Raw genomic sequence first — 23,344 nt, forward strand, 5'->3', positions numbered from 1 at the left:
CTGAGCACTAAAATAGAAGCAAATGAAACACGGAAGCAAGGAGCGGATGACCACATTACTGCATGTCTGAATGCAGAAGAAAGACATCAGCTAGCTGTCAGTCAACAACACAAGGTCATTCTTTGCTTAAAATAGAACCCATTTGCTGAACAGTCCAAAGCGTAGTCAGCCAGACAGGAATGGATCAGAGCAAAGTGCATTATATATTTTCATGTGCTGCTGATGCTCAAAGGATGCCATCCAAGCTTTGGAATTATTGGAAAGCTGTGGCTACTTAAGTAGCTTACCGCCACCGCAGTGTGAATGTGTGAGCGCATGAATAATGTATCCATTCCATTGTAAAGCATCTTTGAGTGTCTGAAAAAGTGCTATATAAATCTGATGCATTATTATTATTATTATTAAACGTTATCGCCAGTAATATCAACACTGGTTCATAATGTGACATGCAAGCTGATGCCAACTCACCGTTATAAGAGGGGCCAGGCCGACAAAGTCTCTCTGAGTGGTGTAGATGGTCATTGCTCCTTCAGTCTTGGCTGTATTTTTGGATGGGAGCTCCAACTTCCATATGATCACCTGACTGTTGACAGGGCTGTTCAGATCATCAACTTCAAAGTCCATCTGAAGCACTTCCAGCAGACTGCCTTCAAGTCTGAGAGCGGAAGGACAGATCTTATTAGGCTGGCATATAGTTTGAATGTAACCCAGGAGAGCACAGACCGCCACCCCAAAAAAAAAAAAAATCCTGTTTGTGTTTGCCCATCTGCTCGGTACTTAGCAGGCTGTTTGCGGTTAATGGAGGATGACAAACAAACGTAAGGTTCCATTATGATTTTTGCCGGTGGGGAGTTCCATTGATGCCAGAATGATGTTAAAAGGTGAAAACAAATTCCTCTATCCACATCTTTATCCAACTCCTTACCGAAATGTAATGCATCTTTCCTACCTTTGAATGTTTTACTAATTCTATGGGAAGTCATTTAAATAAAACTGCAGGTCTTTGTTAAGATATTCATTTTGTTTCATTGGCTGCTACTCTGTAGTAACATTAAAGTGCCTACATTGATATTGTTTAACCACTGACGTGCATTCCTATTTAGATAAGCACGGTTGTGTAACACTAAGGATTTTTGCAGGAATATATTCTGCACTTTTAACCTTTGGCTTTTTGTTCTGTTTGGAACTGGATTTGTGTTTGGCGGATCGGTGCAGCGTCTGCAGTGATGCGGAATCTGTATCGGTCCTTTGTGGTAAAGAAGGAGCTGAGCCGAAAGACAAAGCTCTTGATCTACTGGTCGATCTACGTTCCTACCCTCACGAGCTGTGGGCTTGTCGAAAGAACAAGATCTCTGATACAAGCGGCCGAAATGAGTTTCCTCCGCAGGGTATCCGGGCTCTCCCTTAGAGATAGGGTGAGAAGCTCGGTTATCCGGGAGGGACCAGTTGAGGTGGCTTGGGCATCTGGTTTGAATGCCTTCTGGACGCCTCCCTGGAGAGGTGTTCCGGGCATGCCCCACCGGCGGGAGGCCCAGGGGACGACCCAGGACACGCTGGAGAGACTATGTCTCTCGGCTGGCCTGGGAACGCCTTGGGATCCCGTCGGAGGAGCTGGTTGAAGTGGCTGGGGAGATCGAAGTCTGGGCTTCCCTGCTAAAGCTACTGCCCTCGTGACCCGACCTCGGATAAGCGGTAGATGATGGATGGATGAGTCACCAGTAAAATGTATTCTTATTTATATGCATATTTTATTCATTGGGATTTAATGTTTATAATAAATCACTGCTTGCGAGTTCAATTAATGTGTGAACACTTGATGATGAAGGCTACTGTATTTGATCAACTACAGGTCCTGAGGAGGAACCACATTTCTAATCTGGCTCTTAAAGCAAAACTTTAGTTTTCGTTGATTATTGTGGCACCATATGGGCGACCACATACATTGTCCATGAGAACAGTGCATAGTGTCGTAAAATCTTGAAATCAAAATGACATTTCTGTTTCTAGTGGCTGTGTGAAGGATGACTAGCGATGAGGTAATGCATTTAATTGTGTCTTAGCAATGTCATATAACGATGTTGGAAAAAAAATGTTTAACTTTGGTTTTGTACCGTGTTCCCCCACCGTGCCTTTCACCTGACTCAAGTCCAAGTAGCCTCACTTTTTCTTTTGGTTCCTGCCACCCTACTCAAAGTTGCTCAGTGCCACTAAAAGCAATACAGACCTCTCAGGCCATGACAAATGTGCCATTCAACTAGTTGTAAGTCGATGTTTCATCATAAGAGTTATGAACATATTTTATCAAGATTTAAAAGTTCCTTAATGTTGCTAAGCTAAAAAAAAAAAAAAAAAAAGGAAACTTGCAATATCAATTACATTGCAGTCAATTAGGTGCTTTTCCACCACTGGAACTTTTGGAGAACTTTTCAATTTACCTTGGTAAAATTCAGTTTGCACGTTTTTCCTTCCACAACAATTTCCGGGGTAATTCACATCCCCAGGGGGCAGCAGCTGGGTCTTGCTGAGCCAGGCTGGAACTTTAAGCTGCACTTATGGAGGACCAAAACTGCCATAAATAAAAATAAATGACTAAAAGTGAAAATAAAAACAGATATAATAATTATAATTTAAAAATTAAATTAAATAAATATTAATGGAATTACAAATAACAAAAAATATGCATAATGCATAAATAAATAAAAGTAAAAATAAATACAAAAATAAAAGACGAGATTCAAAAAATAAATCTAAATAAAAATGTCTAAATAAATACAAAAATAAATACATAAATAGAATTAAATATCAATCAATAAAATAAAAATGCTCTGCTCTCACATTTATTTCATGCTGCAGACGGTCTGCCAGGAGGAAATGTTATTCAAATGAGGGGGTGTCCTGAGCGTGTCTTGGTTTGGACCCCGCCGTTGCCAACTGCCTTTCATTGGTCGAGTGAGCAGCTTGCATTGGAGAGCTCCAGCAATGACAGACTATCTTGTCCACTGTTTCACTTTTAGACATTTGTTTATTTTTTTTTGTCATTATATGGCAGTTTTGATCCTCCATATGCACTGACCAAGGCTGATTGGCCAATTTTGGGGGTGCGTTATTTTTACATCGGCTGGGCTCATCAAGCTCATGCGTCATCAATTATCATTATAAATTCCCTGCGAAACTTTTACAACCAAGAACTCCCTTTACCCAGAACTCAAACATATTGGGCTTGTTGGTAGAAAATCGGCTAATAAATGTATACAGTAACGTGCTAAAATATTTAGGCCTATGCATTCAGAATGAATCACAGTTGTGAATTTAAACATTATAAGTTGTAAGCAGAAAGGGGGGGGGGGACCTAGGCAACAATTGAATTCTTATGTTTCAGGAAATTATTTGTGTATGTCCAAAGGTAAAGACTTAATGCTACGACTACATGAGACAAAATGATGCTCTTCTGCAGGTCCTTTGAAAAATATATAGGCTACCACCTGCATAAAATGCAGTGAGCTTGTAGTATCTGGCACTGTGAAATAAGTATGGAATAATAACTGGTTGGAGTACAGCAGCAAAGCATTATGCCTTTGTGACCTTTGTATAATGGCTTCTCAAGGATGTGAGCCTGAATGGTGACTTGGCTATAGATTCAATTTTCTCATGTAGCAAAGTTCCTATTGTGTGATTAATTTCTGGTTAAACAATGAACAAGAAAAATTTACTTAGAATTGTTGATGAAAACACAAGCATGCGCGTAATGTGGTCGATGGTAGGTTGAGGAAAAATATATAACCGCAATTAGTATTGAGAAGTTTTATGATGGGTTAGGAGGACCCTTGAAAAAATACATTTTGTAACCATTTTATTAATCCACATTTACTCACTCGCATAATAAAAAATCAGACCCACCGCACTGTTTATTTCATCAAATGAACTTGATGGGCTAACCACCGGCCTACTTAAGAATAACAATATGGAAAAACACCAGTGATCATTTGTTAATCCTCCATTAGTTCCAAACTCAACAACAACTGCAAAGCTATGTATTCCCTCTCTTCTCACTCTGTGATTCATTGTGTCTGGCTCTAGTAAAGAAAAAACAGGGTCTTACTATAATTGAATAATCTCAGCATATTGCACCAAGACCTGGTATTAAAAGATAATGTAATTCTAATGAAGTATCACAACAAGAAAAGCTATGGACTTGACATAAGCATGCATCTATCCCCTTAAGTATGCATTAACACAGATGTGTATCAAATGGGATGAGGCTGCTCTATTCACATTCTTTGAAGCTTGTAGCGCAAAGCAGCCACAGCATCTTGTTTATGGTCTGTGAGTAGCTGTCCTTAACAATAAGCTCAAACTACTGAGATGCGGGATAAATCAGCTTTAAATGCAAGGACACTGCAAATGCATTTAGAGACACAAAGTCGAGGGAATTCCATCTGTGGTGTGATGTTACTCTGCAGGGGATCTGTTTGTTTCATGACGGGATTAGTCAAAATGAACTATATGTTAACCCATAAAGAAGTTGTGGTAAACAATGTTTTTATCCATGCCGAATGGAGAAAACAACGTAATGAGGTCAAATGTAAAACCATGATGTATCCCTTTTGTAGTATGACCTGAAAAAAAATTCACAAACATGCATGAAAAAGATTTACTGCTATAGTTATGCCTTTTCATATTCTTTTCAAGGTGTAAAGTATTACAAATTATTTTTCTTTCGGCTTTCTGCGCAACTTGTCTTTTCCCCGAGTGCCAACCTTCATGCACAGATTAGACCTTCGTATTTCTCAGAGGCAGAATTAATCTTGCAGTTTCCGTTGAACCTCAGCAGAGCTCTTTTGGAGGAATACTGGTAAGCTTGAATGAGCCTGCATGAATAAAAAATGTGAATACTGTACATAAAGGGAAACTACAATATGCTCAATGTGATTCATATTTAAGAGCATTTAGTGGGCAACTATTAGCACATATTGTTCCTGATTTTTACCAATTTACATTTTTACATTTAGTTTACCGCTAGTTTATTTGGACATGGTACTGTACATTCCAGATAATACATTTGCATACAATATGCATACATTTGGTACAAAAAAAATAACTGAACATTTGAGTGAACTTTTTGTTTAGGTAGCTAGAGCTGCACTCAACTGAATCTGCTAAACTGTTGCAGAACCATTTAGAGGCATATTCCCCCGTGTGCTCATAAATCAGAAAATGTGCAATGCTGGGAGGCGGTGGGTGGCTGTATGTGTGTCAGAACTATATTACGACGACGATATTATATTGTATTGATTGGAAAAAGGAGTTGAAGGTGAAGCATTGATTACAACTACGTCCCAAAAAAATTTCACTCATGTGCTCAGTATTCTGAAAACACACAAGTATCACCGGTGAGAATCAGTATAGAGTAGAATCAGTAACTTCTGGCTCATTCATATTCAAAGTGTGAAATACTGTCTCATGAAAACTCCACGATCCGGAAATTAGGGCCACACTTAGACTTCACCGAATCGTGCCTCCTTGGGGATTGCGCACAAATTTCCAAGTTACGCGTGTTGGGTGTGTCAGAAGCCTAGACGGGAGAATTGCGGCACCTTGAAAGTACATATAAGAAATTGAGTTGAGAGCAAACAGGGGAATAGGCATAGGCTGATTACCGGTTTAACAATTTACCGTGGATTTAAAAAGTCAAGGTTTCAATAACCGCTAATGCTGGCTGTCACCCGTAATGAGCTCTTTTCTTCGGAAGGAGTAAGCAAGATGAAAGAGACACTGCAAACACACATGCCTTTTTCTCTGTTCATGTGCATTGTCCTAAAAAAAAACAAAAAATGCGGCGGTGTGTACTAGTTAGCCCCAAGGACAACATGAGTAGCCCAGGGGTCTGTTTTAAAAATACCTCACCAGTGATGGGACACTGGGACTAAGAAGAATGTTAACATTTATTTATTTATACTTAACATGGTTCGCATTTCTTCTGTACCAAATAGTCTATATTGTGTTTAAAGAGCGGTTCAGAAAATGAATAAATAACATAGATTGTGTTCAATGGGGGGGAAATCTGGTTTTATTTACTCAAATATTGTAAAAAAAAAGAGCTGTAATTTTAATACTGTGATATATCATGGTTATCACACTGCCAGAATTTAATACTGCCCTATGCCTATGGGAGAATATGCCCCTTATCGAGGTTAAAAAGCAAGTTAAGTGCCACCTGAAAGCTTATGTGTAACATTATTGCTATTCATAGTCGAAAGACCATACAAAAGCATGGAAACCTTTCTTAATTTCCACTGAAATAGCACACCAGACATTTTGTATTTTCATAACTTAAAAGAGTTCAGGGAAGGCCATTTATTGTTGTAGCGTGTCGTGACTTCCCCTGTGCTCAAAGCTGGGTCTATAAAGGAGGCATGCTTGGATGAGTCCGGTGTGGAAGAACCTCATCAAACACCTTTGGGATGAACTGCAACAGGGATTGTGAGCCAGGCGCTCTCCAACACAACACCTCATCTCATTTCAACATTCCTCACAAGCTGAATAATTGCCATAAAGCAAAACAATGCGTTTAATGTGATTTTTTGGGGTGGGGGGGGGGGGGGGGGGGTATTGGAACTTCTGTAATGTGAGTGTTGAGGAAAAGTAAGTAGATCTTGACACTTTGCAGCACTTACAAACACTATGTGCTTTGAGAGTGTAAGAGATGGTCTCCTGGGACAGTAAGATTTTGTGTTTGGCTCTTGTCAGGTGGGACAGGTGGTTTGTCTTTTACGCCACAGCTGCCAACAAACAAACAGTGATATGCGCCGCAAGAGGTACATTACAAGAACTCCTTTTAACGCCTGACACAGCTTCTCAAAGATTCCCTTTGGACTCCTGGAGTGTTTGTTTATTTAGGCAACGGAAATTTCAACTGATGAAGCAGCTCACAGATATTCAAGTGCAATGTGGAAAATAGTCAGACTTACCTTTTTCCAGAAATGGGAGACTTCCTCTGGCAAATAACAGAGATGGCTCCATCTGCAGCCGTATCTAGTGTGATGTCCCACAGTAAAGAGTTACTTGGTGTTGCTGTACGAAAGGTCACGCCAGTCTTTATTGTTGCTCTGTGAAAGCAAAAGAAAACAAAAATGGAAAGGTCAAGAATGTAATAAATAAAAACATCCCCCGTTGAGAGCCAATGAAATAGAAGGAAATAACTGACCATTTAGACTTTGTGCCATCATCAAAATGGAATACTGTGTGACATCTTAGCGCAATGGTACTTTAATACCCAAAAGACACAGTAAGGCTCACTCCCAAGAGTCCTTCCAGAGCAACCTTTTTCCTGGTATTTCATCTGCATGCAAAGCTACAGTGTGCGGTTTATTCCTGAAACTTTCAGATAATCATGGGGACTTAAGTGCTGATCACATTATGACTCTCTCCGGGGGTGTAATCTGTGTTAGAAGCAACAGCAATTATGGTTCAAGTATAGCTGTAGCAAGTCCAGCATAAAGTAGACACAGTGCTCCTTGACAACGCATTATCTCTCAATTTAAAATATTCAACGTAACCTGAAGATGTTTTTGTGCCAAGTTTCTTTGCACATTTGTGTGTTTGTGTGTGTGACTTCTGAATGTTCAGCTGTACTGCACTCAAAAGGAGGTCTCAAGTGACAAGTAAACTTGGCATGCAGGCTTCTGCTCTATCATCACATTGTGAAATGACGTTGCATGCTTCCACTTCAGGAGAGCCACTGCTAAATACCCCCCACCCCCACCAACATCCCCCACGTCAGTTTAACAGTGTTACCGTGATGTAGGAGGCAAATGAACATAAAGGGGAAGTCAATCCAAGCAGCAAACTCCAGCAGTTTTTATCAGTCTCAGAAGGTGGCCATTTTGCCACTTGCTGTTGAGTGAAAAATACATCACAGTTGTTCAGGTCTCAGGTAACAACCAATCATAGCTCAGCTTAAAAAAACAAAACAGGTGAGCTGTGATTGGTCGTTGCCTGAGCAACTGTGTTGTCATCTTCAGTCGACAGCAAGTGGCATCCCTTGAGATGGATAAAAATGGGTGGATTTTGCCGCATAACTCATATTCCACAAATGTAATATCAATCAGAATCTCATGTTTAGACTAGTGAGGTCACATATAACATATTATTGTCGAGAAATGTTTACGGTTGACTTCCCCTTTAAATGTGTTATCATGTAAAGCAATTGAATAAACAACAAACGTCAGCTATCTTAATGCTATTTTACAGTAAAAGGCAGACATTCCAATCAAACTTAGCACCCTAATGGTAAATTATAAACCTTCAAACAACAAACCGAGAGCTGTCCAGGGTGTTGAAGACTTTGAACAGTAAACACGTCGGTAAACAACAGCACGTCTGCATTTAAATGTGACACTCCAGAATGCTAATCGATGCCCGACAGTGATGCTTGTGCCTTGCAACAGGGTGTCAAATCCCTGGTTTGTAATGATTTTGATGCCAGCCCCCCACCCCAAACCGACTATTACAGCTAACAATGACACACGTAGCCTACAAGGCATGACCTACAAATGACGTTTTGTTAGTGGAGTTTGATTCCCAATATGGCCGCCGGCCGTGCATTCTGGGTAATATGAAGAGATCAAAGCACTGACCAAATTGTATAAAATGTGTGACTGTTGTTATTGAATATTATTTATGAATAATATTTGAATTGAATTTTTTTTTTTTTACAATAATAATAATAATAAAGTGGGTATTTAGGGAATGCACTGTAAGTAAGGCTTCCTGTGAAACAATGTATTTTTCTCATCTAGCCTCCTTTTTTTGTGTGCTTAAAAAAAAATGTTTTCATGCCATTTTCATAGGACTTAATGCGAAAAGAAGAAAAGCAAGCCAGGCATGGTTGTGTATTAAGCCGAAAGGAGCAGAATTTAACTAATACAAAGTGACAGCAACAAGAAGACTTATCCGCCCTTTCTCCCCTTTTCTCCCTCCCTGGGAAGAATAAAATCCCTTGTGATTTGAGAAGTTTTTTTATGAGCGGTGGGGAATAGGAAGCAGTGTCCATGGCGTTGGTTAGTGGGCCTCGAGGAGGCGGCAAGCAGAGGGAGGCACCAGGGCAGGCAAGATGGATGGCCATGGAGACTGAAGCTGACAGTGTGCGAGGAAAAACAGCTCTCAGGTGCTGCACCTGCCATCCATCTCACTTCTGACCAGGCAAGGCATGAGTGGCACCTTGTTTCACCTTCTATCTTCTCAAATACAGAATTTTGAAACAGTCCACTGCATGTGCACGCTAACATACTTGGTTTAAAATACACCAACAGTTTTTACACAATTGAAAATAATCTATTTTCCCTAATATACATTTTTGGTGTTGTTATTTTAGATGAACAGTATTGTGTAATGCTAACAATAAATTGTTGGTATGGAAAATCTCAGTTAAATATAAGAGCACCACTGCCCAATTATTATTATTTTTTTTTTATGTTACAGTTTGGCCAGCCCAAAAATATGTAGTCAAAAAAACAAAACAAACACACAAAACTGAATACAACATAGATCTCTATTGTTGTACAAATGCGCTAAAATCATTTCATCACAGAGGCTAATTTCAAGATGCTACAGTGGGTTTGTAATTATTCTCACGTCTACATAAATTATTTGTGGTCCCCATCTCTGTTTTTGTGAATGCATCACTGCAGGGCCAGTCAAGTAGACGGTAAAGAACAGATGCAATCATTTATGCAGGCAAACGTCCAGTGTTTAGCCATTCTGATGGCCAGCTATCAGCATCGTGCTTATTGTATTTATGGAGCAGTTTAGGGGGTTGAGAACCCGTTTATGCCAACATTGCTGCCAGATGGCAAGCGCCACAGCTCTAAAAATGGTTGTAAAAGCCACATTTGTCACATAGATAAACGATTAGGCTTCTTCCTGTTGGAACTGATTACTCGCGCAATGTCAGGCCTCTTGATGACCATACGGAAATAATGTCTTATTTTTAAGTACAAGTCATACGGCCGTGACAAATTTATAGTCTTTATCAAAGAAGGACCCAAAGTACAGAGGACTTTGAATGTTGATGATGTCATATCATATTAACTCATTCACTGCCATTGACGGCTATAGACGTCAAAAATTCATTTGAACTATTTCTAGTTTTATTTTTTTTCCACTTTTGTTAACAAGAGTATGAAAACCTATAATTTTTTTCTTGTCCATTTAGAACAGATATAAAATGTATGATTAACCGCGAGTTAACTATTGAAGTAATGCAATTAATTACAATTAAAAAATTGAATCGTCTGACGCCCCTATTTTATTAATCTTTTTTTTTATTAGGGGCAAAAAATTTAATTGTAATTAATCACATGACTTCACTAGTTAACTCCCGATTAATCACAAATTTTATATCTGTTTTAAATGTACAATAAATAAATAAAAATCTAGGTTTTCATACTCTTGTTAACAAAAGTGGGAAAAAAGTGAAACTAATAGAAATAGTCCAAATGAATTTTTGACGTCTATAGCCATCAATGGTAGTGAATGAATTAATGACGGTGACTACTGTTTTGAAACAAAGAGGAAATATACTGGATCTATTTTCAAGTTTTAAAAAAATATTACTATTACAGCTGGGGTGTTTTTTTTTCTTGTTTTTTTTTGTGCAAAGGATGAATCAATGCATGCTGTCATTCCCAATTGAATCAAGTGACTGACTGGAGCAATAATTTGCAGATGTATAAATAATCCATGAATGCCCTCTTGTCCTCTCACCTCTTCACCTCTATTGAAGCATGTGATCACACTGAGATGTTGGTAACACACACATAATTTATCTTTGAGGATGCATTGATTGTTTCTTCAACTAACTGGATGCACTCTGAAAATACACCAGAAGCCAACACAAACAGACTTTGGGAACACCATAGTCTCACCAATAATGTCTATAAGGATCTTAGACCTTATACCAGTATGCTGAAGCACCTGACAAATAAAGACAACTCTTTATTATATGCAGCCTAACACACTCTAAAAACAGTTGGGTCAAAAGTAACCCAATTATGGATTAAAAAATTTTTTTTTAAAAGGACCGATCCACTTCATGGATCAATTAGACCCATTTCTTGACTCAAAGTAGGATCAAATCGACCCAAGTAGAGGATCGGTCCATTTTTGACCCATAGTGGGGTTATTTTTGACCCAACTGTTTTTAGAGTGCATGATCCAAATACATATGCAAAACAAAGTAAATCATTGACTGAGGCATAAAATTCATTAAATTCATTTCACACCACTTGACAGATCATTAATCACTTATATATGCAGCTGGTGTTTGGAATAATAGAACCATCTTTGCATGTCAGTGTGGTTTACTTTGATAAAGGACATCAAAAAAGTCATGCTTGTAGTTTAACGGTTACATCATCCAGCTGCATCCTGTCACCTTTAAAAGGGCAACTTTTAACTCTAGAGAATTTTATTTTGTGGTGGTGGAACATGATGACACTGCAAATTGTGACGCCATTCCACACATTTAGACAGCCAGTCAATCTATTTACCTATGTGCTACTAGTAGACCAAGAGAATGTTACCCATGCTTTTATCTCCAGTCGATTTGATTATTGTAACGGTCTTCTGACCGCCCTCTCTCAAAAGAGCATCAGACAGTTGCAGCTCATTCAGAATGCTGCAGCTCGGGTTCTGACTACAACAAAGAGAAGAGCATATCACTCCCGTCCTAAAGGCTTTATTTTGTATTACACTGGCTCCCAGTCAGACATAGAATGGATTTTAAAATTCTGCTACTGGTCTATAAATCACTGAATGGTTGGGTCCTGAATACATTAAAGAAAAGCTGATGGGATATAAACCCAGAAGGGCTCTGACATCTGCAGACTCGGGTCAATTAGTGGAACCCAGAGTACAAAGTAAACATGGGGACGCTGCATTTAGCGGTTATTCTGCACGCAAATGGAATAAGCTGCCAGCAGACGTCAGATGTCAAAAGTCAGCCCCGATTGTAAAAAACTTTCATTTTCCCTGTACCTTTCCTTCATGTTTTTTTTACGAGTCTTATTTCTTTACACTTTAAATAATATGCTTTAACATTGTCAATGTATGTTATTTTATTTTTTTAAAGCTACTTTTGTTTTCTCTACTTTGTTTTTGAATGTGGTTAACTGTTGTATTTGTTGATGCTTGCCTTGCCTTGGCAAATAGTAGATTTGGTAAACAGCAGATGGCTTTAGCATAAATAATGTCATATTTGGATTAGCTAAGATCCACATTTAATGCTATAGTCACATTTTTGTAAGGCTGCTTATAACACTTATCTTCTTAATTGTTGCCAACATTTTGTTGTTGATGTAAACATTGGTACTATTAATAGAATCTGAATAAAGGTTCTTCGTTGATCAACATCAAGCAATAGCTAAGAAGTCTTGCGTCGTACTGGGCATTGTAAATCTGTTCCACTTTTTTCCTTGCAAGATTAATGAGTCACACATAAAACGTTGTGATGATTTGATGGATATGCATCAACTTTTAGGAAAGGTGTGGGCTACATTTCTTTGAAAATCTCGGTATAAAAACGCACACCTCCATCACAAAATTTGTCATAGCGATAATGGTGTGGTTCCACACTGTTTCACAATTCGGCAATCAGTAATGCATTTCCAAATGAGAAATGAGCCTTCCAGCGCAGTGCGGCAGGTAATCTCCATATCCAAGTATAAGGTCAACAACATTAAACGATTTACCAGAGTCCCAGCAAACGGTTTCAAGTAGAGTTTTAATGAACAGAAGTCTCTACGGGATTTCATTTGAGCCGTGTCAATCTTGAAGGCGATGACGTTTAAGCCCTTAATGTCATCAGGCTGTGCAAACTCAAAAATGAATTCATGAAATTTGCATGTAATAATGTTCGTTTCCAGGAAGAATAAAAAAGTCCCAATCTTAGTTTCCAAGAAATGCCTCATTTGATTTCCTGTAATTTTCCATTGTTTTCAAAGCGCTGCATGAGGCTTATCGTGCTCATAATGACTGGCTCGCTTTTGGGAATACTAGATGAGCTTTTGAAGATTCTAAAAACTGAGCTCTGAATCACGTCATCCAGATAAGCAGGATCAATGGAAAGGCAACAGAAACCACAATCTTACCTAAGAGTGAAGTTAGTCAGCTGAGCCGAGCTGGCCATGAGGATGTAGAAGGTGGCGATGTCGGTCTTCTTCAGCGGTTTAGAGGACGTCCGTATGACAATGGAATTGCCCAGTTTGAGTCGAGAGAGTGTGGCCATTCCTTTAGGCACCTGCAGGAGTCGCACACTGCCAATCCTCTGCATGGGAGTGACGGGAACATATTCCGCCCGCTGTTGTTGCGAGTTTCCCCAACGACTCCCTTCCAGGGTGCTGCACTCGCCGCTGACCTTTGGCTGCGCCTGGTAGTAGAGCTCCACGAGATTCCCAGCTGGTGGCTCCTGTTTCTCCCTGCTGGTGCTTTCAGAACCTTGACCGAACCAGCCAGGCAAAGGTAGTAGCTCAGCCATGCAAGTTCCCCTCTCACCTCCCATGGCACAGGAACATCTCACCTCCTGGGTTTGCCAGAAGGCGTAGACTGTCACACATGGTAGCGCATCCTCAGCTCCTTCCTGGCTGTTCCAGTCCCTTCCCGCCACGTAGAAGAGCACCCGTACTTTAGGCTTGCTGGAGAAGACCCGAGGCGTGAGCACAAAGGCCTGAATCTTCCAGTTGAAGGTGAAGGCGTCCGGGGCGTTGAAGACCTGCACAGCCTGGACCAGATCCAGAGGCACGAGCTGCTCTGTGGACATGGGGCCGTAGCTGGCGTTGACAGCTGGCTGCCGGCTTGCTCGCAAGATAACGAAGGGTTGAGTGTTACTCTCCATGCTGAAATTCCTCATGAAGTCCTGACCCGCTTCTTTTAAGAAGAGGTAATCAGCATCCCGAACCTCATAGCTGACTGGCAAGAAGATGGGGAAAGGCACTGGGCTCTTTGTGTCACTCAGCTCCTTAGTGTTGAATTCTAGAAAGTCAAGGAAAAAAGATCTATTAGTAAGTTTTGTGAAACATTATCTAGAAAAAAAAAGGACTAATCTAGTTCACGAAGGGTACTGTCAGGTGTAGAGCTGGACAAAAATTTATCAATTGATATCGAATCTGTTTTATTTTTCAAACCTGGTATTTCATAAAACCATGAATAGATTATTTTAATCTCTTTTTTTCCCATAAATTTATAAGGAAATAGGATTTTAAGGGCCAATGTGTGTGTGTTTTTTTTTTGTATTTTACTGTTTTCTTGACATTTACTGTTCACCCTGTAAAGCCTGAACCATGAAAAATATGAGAAAAAAATCAGATTCTTTGTAAATAGAGTATTTATTTGTCCTTTAAAAAAATGTTTTTTTAAATAAAAATAAAAAAAATTAAATCAATTTCTTTGATTTGTGTCATATTTGTTACATCCGGTCACAATGCTGTAAATGTGTACATTTCTAACTGTCAAAAATATAAAAATAAACAGACATATTAAACATATTAGTATTTCCAGAAATCCTGGGGAGAAGGGAGCACCGGGAGACCCCAGGCCCGGCGGGGAAAGGTCCCGGTCGTCACGCTAGCGTGCCTAGTGAAAACTAACCCTGTTACTGAGTTTGCCAGCTCACCAACTGGCGAACTCTACCCCTACACCCTGTGACCCCACCCAGTGTACATACAAGTATGTGTGTGTGTGTGTGTGGTGCATTAAAATCAGGAGCAGAGGGAAATGATATCCCTTGCTCCGATCCACCTGCTTGCCAGAAATGTGTTGGTGAGAAAAAAAAAAATCGAATTTAAATCAAACTGAACTCTTACGAATCAAAATTTAATCGTTTGAGGAAATTATAATTGATACCCAGGCCCAGTCAGAAGTTAATGATTGCAAATGGGAAGCAAATAACAAGAAACTATGTTTGGGTTTATGAAGCAGCATTTTACAGGATTCTGCTAATTATCACCCAGGGAGCAAATTATATCCCACAGACAACAATGAATACTTAAATAATTCTGGTAGAACGTAATTTTTCAAGTAAATGTGTTTACTTAATGTCTAAACTGTATTCATCAAGTGATTCATTTTCCATAGTTTCTCTTTCTTTTCTGCTGCCCTAGTTTCCTCACACACACATATGATCTGCTTGCTCTTTGTGTCTGTGTGTGTGCGTGCAAACGGAGTTTGGGAGGGGCCAGCGGAGTAGGGGATTGGTTGAAGGTGGGATCTGATACATCTGGCTCAAAGATGAAGTTAACCATCATATAGCGGGATTAAAACAGATTTTCAGATTCACTTAGTGGACTGTGAATAGCCATCAGATCAAAAACAAGCAGCATCGTGTGAAGGCCACGCTCACGTGTGACGAGGAATATTAAGACACTTGAGCTGATCAAATACAGTAGGCATATTGTGAGTTGCATGGTCATAACTAAGTATATGAGTCACTGGGTCAGTAGCGCTGAAAAGCGCCTTCATGCAGTCGTCATGAAAATGTTGCATAATAATAGTGAATAATAATGATGATGATAATGATAATAATAGTCTCATTTATCCATGTCATTGTATTCTCAGCGCATTGAATTGGACTGTTCTGGTTGTCTTAGAAGATGTTTCACCTCTCACCTGAGCAGGCAGCCTCAGTTCATGCAATAAAGCTTGGTGAGGGCTAGAATAATCAAACTCTGAGGTTTAATTATAAGTGGCCAAACGTTTGCACATATACCAGCACGTTGAGTCTCTCTCATTCAAGTCTCATTTTCTCCGTTGTCATTGTTTTTGTTTTGTTTTAATTTTATGTATCAAAACTACTAGTGGTATCACTACTTGGTATCGTTGACTACTGAAGGAGTGAGTACTCGTATTGGTAAGAGAAAAAGTGGTATTGCACACTCTGACAGATAATTTGAAAGAAAAATCTATATATGAAATTAATGGTAATTTTCCATTGTTCTAATTTCTAGTTCCCTAAAACGGCCATTGTATTTACCGATACCTTGAAATAAGGTTGGGTATCAGTATGATACCGATACCTGGCATCGGTACTTGCTCATCCCTATTCTAAACTTTTTATTTGGATGTACATGATTTTAGCATGTCCCGCACACACTACTCTGCTAACTACAGTGTGTATACTAAGTAGTTAAATATTTTTTCCCATGGTTTTACTGACCACAAGTTCTTTTGTTTTGTTTTTTTTAAATAAAATGAGTTATTTTGGTCAGATATATTCTATTTTGAGACAGTCCTCCAATAAATATGACCACCTAGGTCGTTTTGGAAATGTGCCAAATTACGACCAAGTGTTTTAGTTTAGCGACCTCTATCGGCCATGTTGAATAGCGCAAAAAGCCAAAAGCTGGACTTATATATTCGTCTTCTGATCAGATGGGCAGGGTTCGAGTTCAACTTTTGGATTTTTGCACCATTCAACATGGCCGATAGAGCTCGCTAAACAACAATACGTGACACTAGGTCGTATTTTGGTGCGTGGTAAAACGACCAATATGGTCGTTATTGTTGGAGGACTTGTCTATTTTCATTAGACTTTACACCCATCTGATCGGCTTGACGATATTTTGCATTATTTATGCAAAATCGGTGATTGGCCATAATGTCTTAATCTGCGCGATGGCTCCGCGAAATAAGACATTACATGTTATTTTAATTTTTTATTAGCATTTTTTTATGAGCCCCCCACCTCTCCACATGTATTTCAATAGTTGTTTTTTTTTCTCAAACTAGTTGATCGCTGAAAAACCCTGATCTTGTAAAGCCTAATTCTCACAATCATATTAAACATTTTGCATTTGCCATCGAAATTGCGTTATGCGATTTTGCACACTACTGAATGGACTGTCCTAGCCTCGCTGGCCATATTGATTACTATTGTTGACTGATAACCTCTACCACCACTTGTGCCAAAATATTCCTCAAGATGCACTGCCTCGAGAGGTTTCAAATACTTAGCGATTTATATATTCCTGTACATTCTGCTACACTGTGCCTGTGTTGAACTTGCCATCTGTAACTTACCACTTGCACCTTACATATTAGCTTTTTATTTTTTTCATACTCCTTTAGCTGTGAGCACTTTACTATTGTCTGTCTTCTTGTTTTTAGTCTTGCTGACACCTGGGAAAGCAAGGAGCGGAATTTCGATTGCTTTGTATGTCAACAAAGTTTGACTTTGACTTTTGAAATTGCTGTCAACCTTGTCATTGTCTTTAACTTTTATTGTTAACAAACTATTGACTTATAATTTGACAAATGCAGCTCTAGCACTGGATCTCTGCACCTAATAAAATATGGTATATGTGTGTTTTGCAGAATGAACGTTGTAATCTCAGATTGTCCTTTTATTAAATAAGTAGGGATAACACAGGCTTTTGAGTAAAAACAAACCAGTCATGTAAATATATGATCTGATATGTGATCTGCTATTAGCGCTTAAATGTATCCTGCATCGAACAGCCTCATTTTATTTATGTCTGTACTGACAGAACCGATCATTTCCTTACTTAGTGAATTAAGAACAAAACAGTGGTGTTTACTCTGCAGATTAACATCAAATGGATGAAGCCGTACTAAGCATGGTATTTGCATTTGAAACGCAGCATTGGAGGCAACTCACACCCAAACAAATCTGCCTTTAAATGCATCACAACTCTAAATGTTGTGCATTAGTAGGATGTCAACCTCCAAAAGCGTGAATGAAAGCTCAGAGCTTTTCTGTGTCAAACTCAGTCATCATGCCCCTCCAAGGAAGTTGACATTTAAGTAGTTCGTCTGCCGCGTTCACCTCCGGTTTTCATCTCGACTCACCCAAAAAGCCCGCGATGGCGCCTGACAGTTCACAGGACACGCCAGTACTGTATGTGTCACCCTCGTGACAGCCCACAAGCCTTTAGAAGAGCACAATGGCTTCTTCCCCCCCCCCGGCTTGCTTTTCACCTTGCGGTGTGTGGTCGAAAAAAGTGCAAGGAGACAGAGAAGGAAGCTGGGAACAAGGTTGTCCTGACTTAGCCCAACAGGGCCCACAGTGACAGATGTGCAGTTTAATACCAGAGCTGGCAGCATCTCTGGCCAGAGGAATATAAACGGGGTCGCCGTCTCCCGAGCGAGAATGCAGTGCAACAAGGTACTTAACATGCAACCTCTTCCCTTTACAGCATGTACGTGCCCTTATCAGGGCTTCGCCTACTTTCAAATGCACAAACATCACAATATTAATCTTAGGACCGTTTCCAAAATCCCTCCAAAGATGTATTTATCATATTCTGTGTAAGATTAAAAAGCACTATTCCTCATTGCCACTTTGTGGGAAATGCGAGTGTTGCTTTCATCTGACAAACCTGAGCGCAAATATGTTGCCCCAGCGGCTCCAATCTCTCATATCTGTCATATTCCGAAGACCAGAAGATTCCTCTTTTTTTTTGGCCCGGTCTGAAGGCTTCAGCGTTGCCATGCACAAGTTACAACAGCAACTGAAAGCCACCTCTCCTGTTTTGCACAACATAACATCTCCCACGGGGGTTAAGAAAACAAGCTGCTACTTAGCTTGTACTGATCCCAAACGAAAATGTTACATGGATAAAAACAAATGCAGAATCTTGTCTATTTGAATTGGAGTGGACAGTCCAGAAACTGAGATTCAGGTGGGTACTGTATCAGCAGCTTGTTTGCATTGAACAATTTCACTCCTAGTTTAAATCTCTTCAATTAAAATGGAAAAGAGTAAGTAATCATGCAGCCCGGGAAAAGTTGAAAGTTTATTCAATGATGTATTAATTCTCACAGGTGCATTTACAAATAACGTTGCACATCAACAACTAATTTTGCATATCAGTATACTTCGCCCTGGAGGGCAGATAAAAAATACAAAAATAATTTCCGTTTCCTTCTTTAAAGTTTTTCTTCTTCTTCTTATCTTTTCATTAAGCAATGTTCACATTGCAATAATTATGTTAGCCTGTTGGAAACTACAACCTTGAATCAGCATTGGGAATTCTAATGAGCCATAATGGCTTTCGCCATATGTAGCAAACAGCTGGCATACGCCAATTGACTCCCAATAGCATCACTGCAGACAAAAACAAATCTCTGCTTTCAAAGCTAATACAGATACAATGGATACAAATGTGTCTTTCATGCTGTCAATCAGTCATTTTGAGGACGCGCAAAGATGCTACTTTGCTCTTAATAAAGTTTCTATACAATAGAACGATTAAAAGTTTAGGGATGTTCAGTAGCCAACCACTTTTTTCTGACAGAAACCAGCACGAGGTACCAATATCACTAGAACTTTCGATAAGCTCCCCCCCCCCCCCCCAAAAAAAATACATTTTAAAGAAATACCGATATACTGTATCCCCATATTAATGGCTGTTTTCTATTCATCTCGTTTCCAATTCCAGATCAACCAGTTCAGAAATATTTTCCATGCTAGTTACTGTCATTTTTGGGTTCTGATTTTGGTTGTGTGTCTCCCATGGTCTTGTTAAGTGTAATCCTGCCCTTCCTCGTGTCAACCGATCAGTGCCCTCAGCCACTTGTGTCTTTCCCCAGGTGTGTCTTGTTGTGTCGTTAGTGTGTGTATTTAGTCTCCGGTCTCCCCTCTGTCATCGATTCATTGTCATTTTTCTTCCGTCATGCTGCCCCTTTTTTTTTTTTTTTGCCTTGTTGTCCTCTCCACGTTTTGTTTACACTTGCCATTTGGAGTTCTCTTTTGTTTTGTATAATTAAATTCCCTTTTTTTATTATTATTATTAAACGTTACCTCTGCCTCCTTGCCCTGCTTCCCTGCGTTTGGGTCCTTCACCAAACTTTACCCACATGACAGAATGTATCGAAGCAGACAGGGGGGAGACAGGAGACTAAATACACACACTAATACACAACAAGACACACCTGGGGCAAGACACACGTGGCTGAGGGCACTGATTGGTTGACACGAGGAAGGGCAGGATTACACTTAACAAGACCAAGGGAGACACGCAAGGAAAAACAGAACCCAAACATGACACTTACAAACTGGGTAAAATCTTTATTTAAAAAAGTATTAAAAAAAAAAAAGTAGTTTAAATTTATTGTGAATCTATTCTCCTCTTTCAACCACTGACAAGCTATTTCAATGTGGGTGTTTTGCGGAAATGCCTGAATGCACACTACTAAAGCGCATACCAGTACTGTGCAATGCAGTATAAATGCAGTAAATGATGACTGCTTTCCAAAGACATTGTCACTCAGTAGTGACATAAACTGAGCGTTGATTCTTTTAATTCAGGCTACCTTACTTAACACAATTGGGGGAAAATATTAGAAACAGCTCACAGTATGATGGAGTGCAGTTCTGTAAAACAGCAAACTAGATCACAACAATTAATAAAATAATGTGATAGTGTTATTTTCTTATGTCTAAAAGTGTGCATCCAAAGTGAGCATAATCATTGTAAAATCTCTTGTATAGCCTACTGAATCTTATTAGGTTGTTTATGTAATGTGACAGTTGGGTGTTTATGATCATTTATATGAGCTGTTGAAATAAGTATTTAAAAAAAAAAATCCTGGCTTGACTTGAAGATACTACATCTGATTTGTTGTTGCCATAAATTATAAATCATGCACTAACAGTCTTGATGCTCTCAAAAAGAAAAACATAACAGAAAGTACAAGTCAAATCCTCTCGAATCATCAAACGCTCATTTGACAGCCTTATACACTCTACATAGATCTTTTTACGTGCTTTAGCAGGTGCTTTATAAAATCATAAATAAGATGATGTATATGGTGCTCAAACAGCATGCACCCTTGGAGGCTGCAAAGTGAGAAGCTGGAGAAGATAAACAGCAAGGGGAGGGGGAGGCAGTCTGAGTGGGGCTTAAGCTTGCAGAGTGATTGGACGAGATTGCCTTGCCCAATAAGATTTTTAAAGCTGATTTAGAGAATATGTAATTTTGCAGTGCATTATTGTCTGGCATTATAGCCATATAAATTAACCCAGATTCCATTAGGAAAATATATTTTTGCATTAGGTTTGACTTTTGTTGTGATTTGCCCCCACCACCCACACCCCTCATGAACGTGGCCGTGTGCGCGTGCGTGTGTTAAGACATATTACAGGGGAAATTATTGCTTCCCATAGAGAAGCTGTGAATTATACATTAGGCATGGTTTAAGTTGCAATACATTAAATATTGCGCTCTTTACTTATTCCATGTTCAATGTTTTATGTGCAATTATAGCTTTTGACACAGTGTGACATGTGTAAGTAAGGTCGCTGAAATGCTGTATCACTGCAGCGAGAGATGTAAGTTTGTGTCACAAATGAGGACATTTATCTATTATTTAGACTTGTAGGAAAAGCTGATTTTCGGCTTGCATGACATCACAATCTCCCTCACTCGGGAACGTGCGCAAAATAAACAGTTCATTCATTGCTATTATTTGTCTTTTTTTGGTCCATTTTTGAAACCCAGCCCGTTAAGTCATATAGACTTAATTAAAAGTGTAACTGTTATTGTCCCACAAAGCAGTCTTACCTTGGGAGACAACAGTTGTTAAGGTGGCAAATATCAGGTGTAAAATCCTCCAACTGAGGCAGTTACAGCTCATTTTGGCACCCGGCGCGACTCTTCCTTCGAGAGAACTTTCAAGCCTCGCTAGTTCGCTCCTGCTTCAGTAAATTGCGGAGCTTGCGTGTTCATCCATGTGTACACGTGGCGCACTGCCTGCCATCACACCTGTTGTGATCCTGCGTTGCGCAGGTGACGAGGAAGGCACGTCGAGATCCGCTCATCCGTGGCGCCGCCGTGCGTAAAGTTGCGCGAAACGAGCCTCGGAAATGGCGCTCCTTGAGGCGTCAGACCAAGACTGACTAAATCCTTGGGTTTCAAAATAGATCAGGAAAGGCTGCTCCGATATGGATGTTAAACTTCGAAGGTAAATGTATTTCTCCTCAGGTGCTCCAGATCGATAATTCCAGTGCGCCGACGTGGCCGGGGACTCTGCGGAGCTGCCAGCAGATCAGCGAGTGTCTTGAGCTCAAAGCCCAGGGCACTAATGTCATCATCTGTCACTGTTCATCCGCCCGGGAAAGCACGGCCACTGCGCAGCTGGTAGGATTAACCCTGCGTGGCTTCACTGGAGAGCCAATCGTGACGTAGTTCTTGTCTTCTCGTGGGAGATCGCACGTTAATGAGGCTCCCCCTCAGCCAGCCACTTCACTATGGCTTCCCCACTGGCTCCAATACAAGAGGCTGATTAGAAATGGTTTAGACAATCCAGCCATTATCTAAGTGCTCTCTTCATACTTTATTTGTTGCATATAGACACTTATTCTGATTTGTTATCTTGTTCTTCCCCCGCTCGTGTGTATTTATTCATTCTGTCGTTATGGTGAAGCCACGCTCTTCCGCATGAATGCTTGTAAATTGTTGTAAAAAAAATAAAATAAAAATGTTTATAGTTGTATTAAGTTAAAATGAATCAGTTTGAAGCTTACATTGTTTTAAATGAGGTGCAGTCAATATGCGGAGTGGGTGTGAGTGGTCGATAGGAGCTCTTGAATGAATTTGCATTCTGTTACTGCTTGTGGGATTAAAACATGTTTGTCGTCCTTTAATCACATATGAGGGTTGAAATATATAATATGTTAATTATATATCAATAAATGTGTTCATCCAGGAAAGAGTCAGGCACAAAACTACTGCTAGATTTTGTCTGTAATTAATGTGATAACTTCAGTATTTTTTTTACGTTCAATTAACACCTTTAAAAACAGAAGACTGAAGATGACGTCACGTGGGCTCAGGAAACAGATAACAACCAATAATGGCTCAGTTTGCAAATGTCACATGACTAAGCCCAGAAAACAGGTGAGCCGTTACCGGTTTCACCTTTTCACCTCTGATGTAATTTTCTGTTAAAAATAATGAACTTATCAAATTAATTATAGACAAAATATTAACTTTTTCCTGCGCAAGATGGCTAAATGAGTCATGTATCCTTTTTTTTTTTGCTATAGCATTTGCTATTCATGCACATTGAAATCACACATGCACAATGAAATCAAATGGCATCACTTTTCAAAATGTTTTAAGGAGGGATGCACTACCAATGCGCATTTCAGTATGGGCACTGACATTTTTACATAAAATCGTGCCAGCAAACGGCAGCACAAACACATTCAGGCAAAGTGAACTTGGATTTTCCCGTTATATTTGTGTGAAATGTACTCAACGGTCCATAAAAATGTTGTTTTTAAACAATGTTTTGATTTATATAAATCAGCATTTAAAAAATAAATCAA

General features: G+C 39.6%; 1 protein-coding gene across 2 annotated transcripts in view; it reads right to left on the reverse strand.

The window, feature by feature from the left end:
- The window catches only part of LOC144048437 (transmembrane protein 132D), a 33,707-nt gene extending 11,546 nt beyond the window's left edge, over positions 1 to 22,161 (reverse strand). Inside the window, exons 1-4 of one of the 2 annotated variants that reach the window (XM_077560386.1) lie at positions 21,576 to 22,161; positions 13,149 to 14,028; positions 6,969 to 7,106; positions 469 to 655 (exon numbers count right to left, since the gene is read on the reverse strand). In XM_077560386.1, the coding sequence (XP_077416512.1) occupies positions 469 to 655; positions 6,969 to 7,106; positions 13,149 to 14,028; positions 21,576 to 21,648 (1,278 nt within the window). In that variant the 5' untranslated portion in view covers positions 21,649 to 22,161. Of the gene's footprint in view, positions 1 to 468; positions 656 to 6,968; positions 7,107 to 13,148; positions 14,029 to 19,813; positions 19,871 to 21,575 lie in introns of those variants that run through there. The other variant, XM_077560387.1, reaches the window with a different exon arrangement.
- Positions 22,162 to 23,344: the final 1,183 nt, after the last annotated feature.

The sequence above is a fragment of the Vanacampus margaritifer genome, chromosome 3 (genome assembly GCF_051991255.1).
Source record: "Vanacampus margaritifer isolate UIUO_Vmar chromosome 3, RoL_Vmar_1.0, whole genome shotgun sequence".
Lineage (NCBI taxonomy): Eukaryota > Metazoa > Chordata > Actinopteri > Syngnathiformes > Syngnathidae > Vanacampus > Vanacampus margaritifer.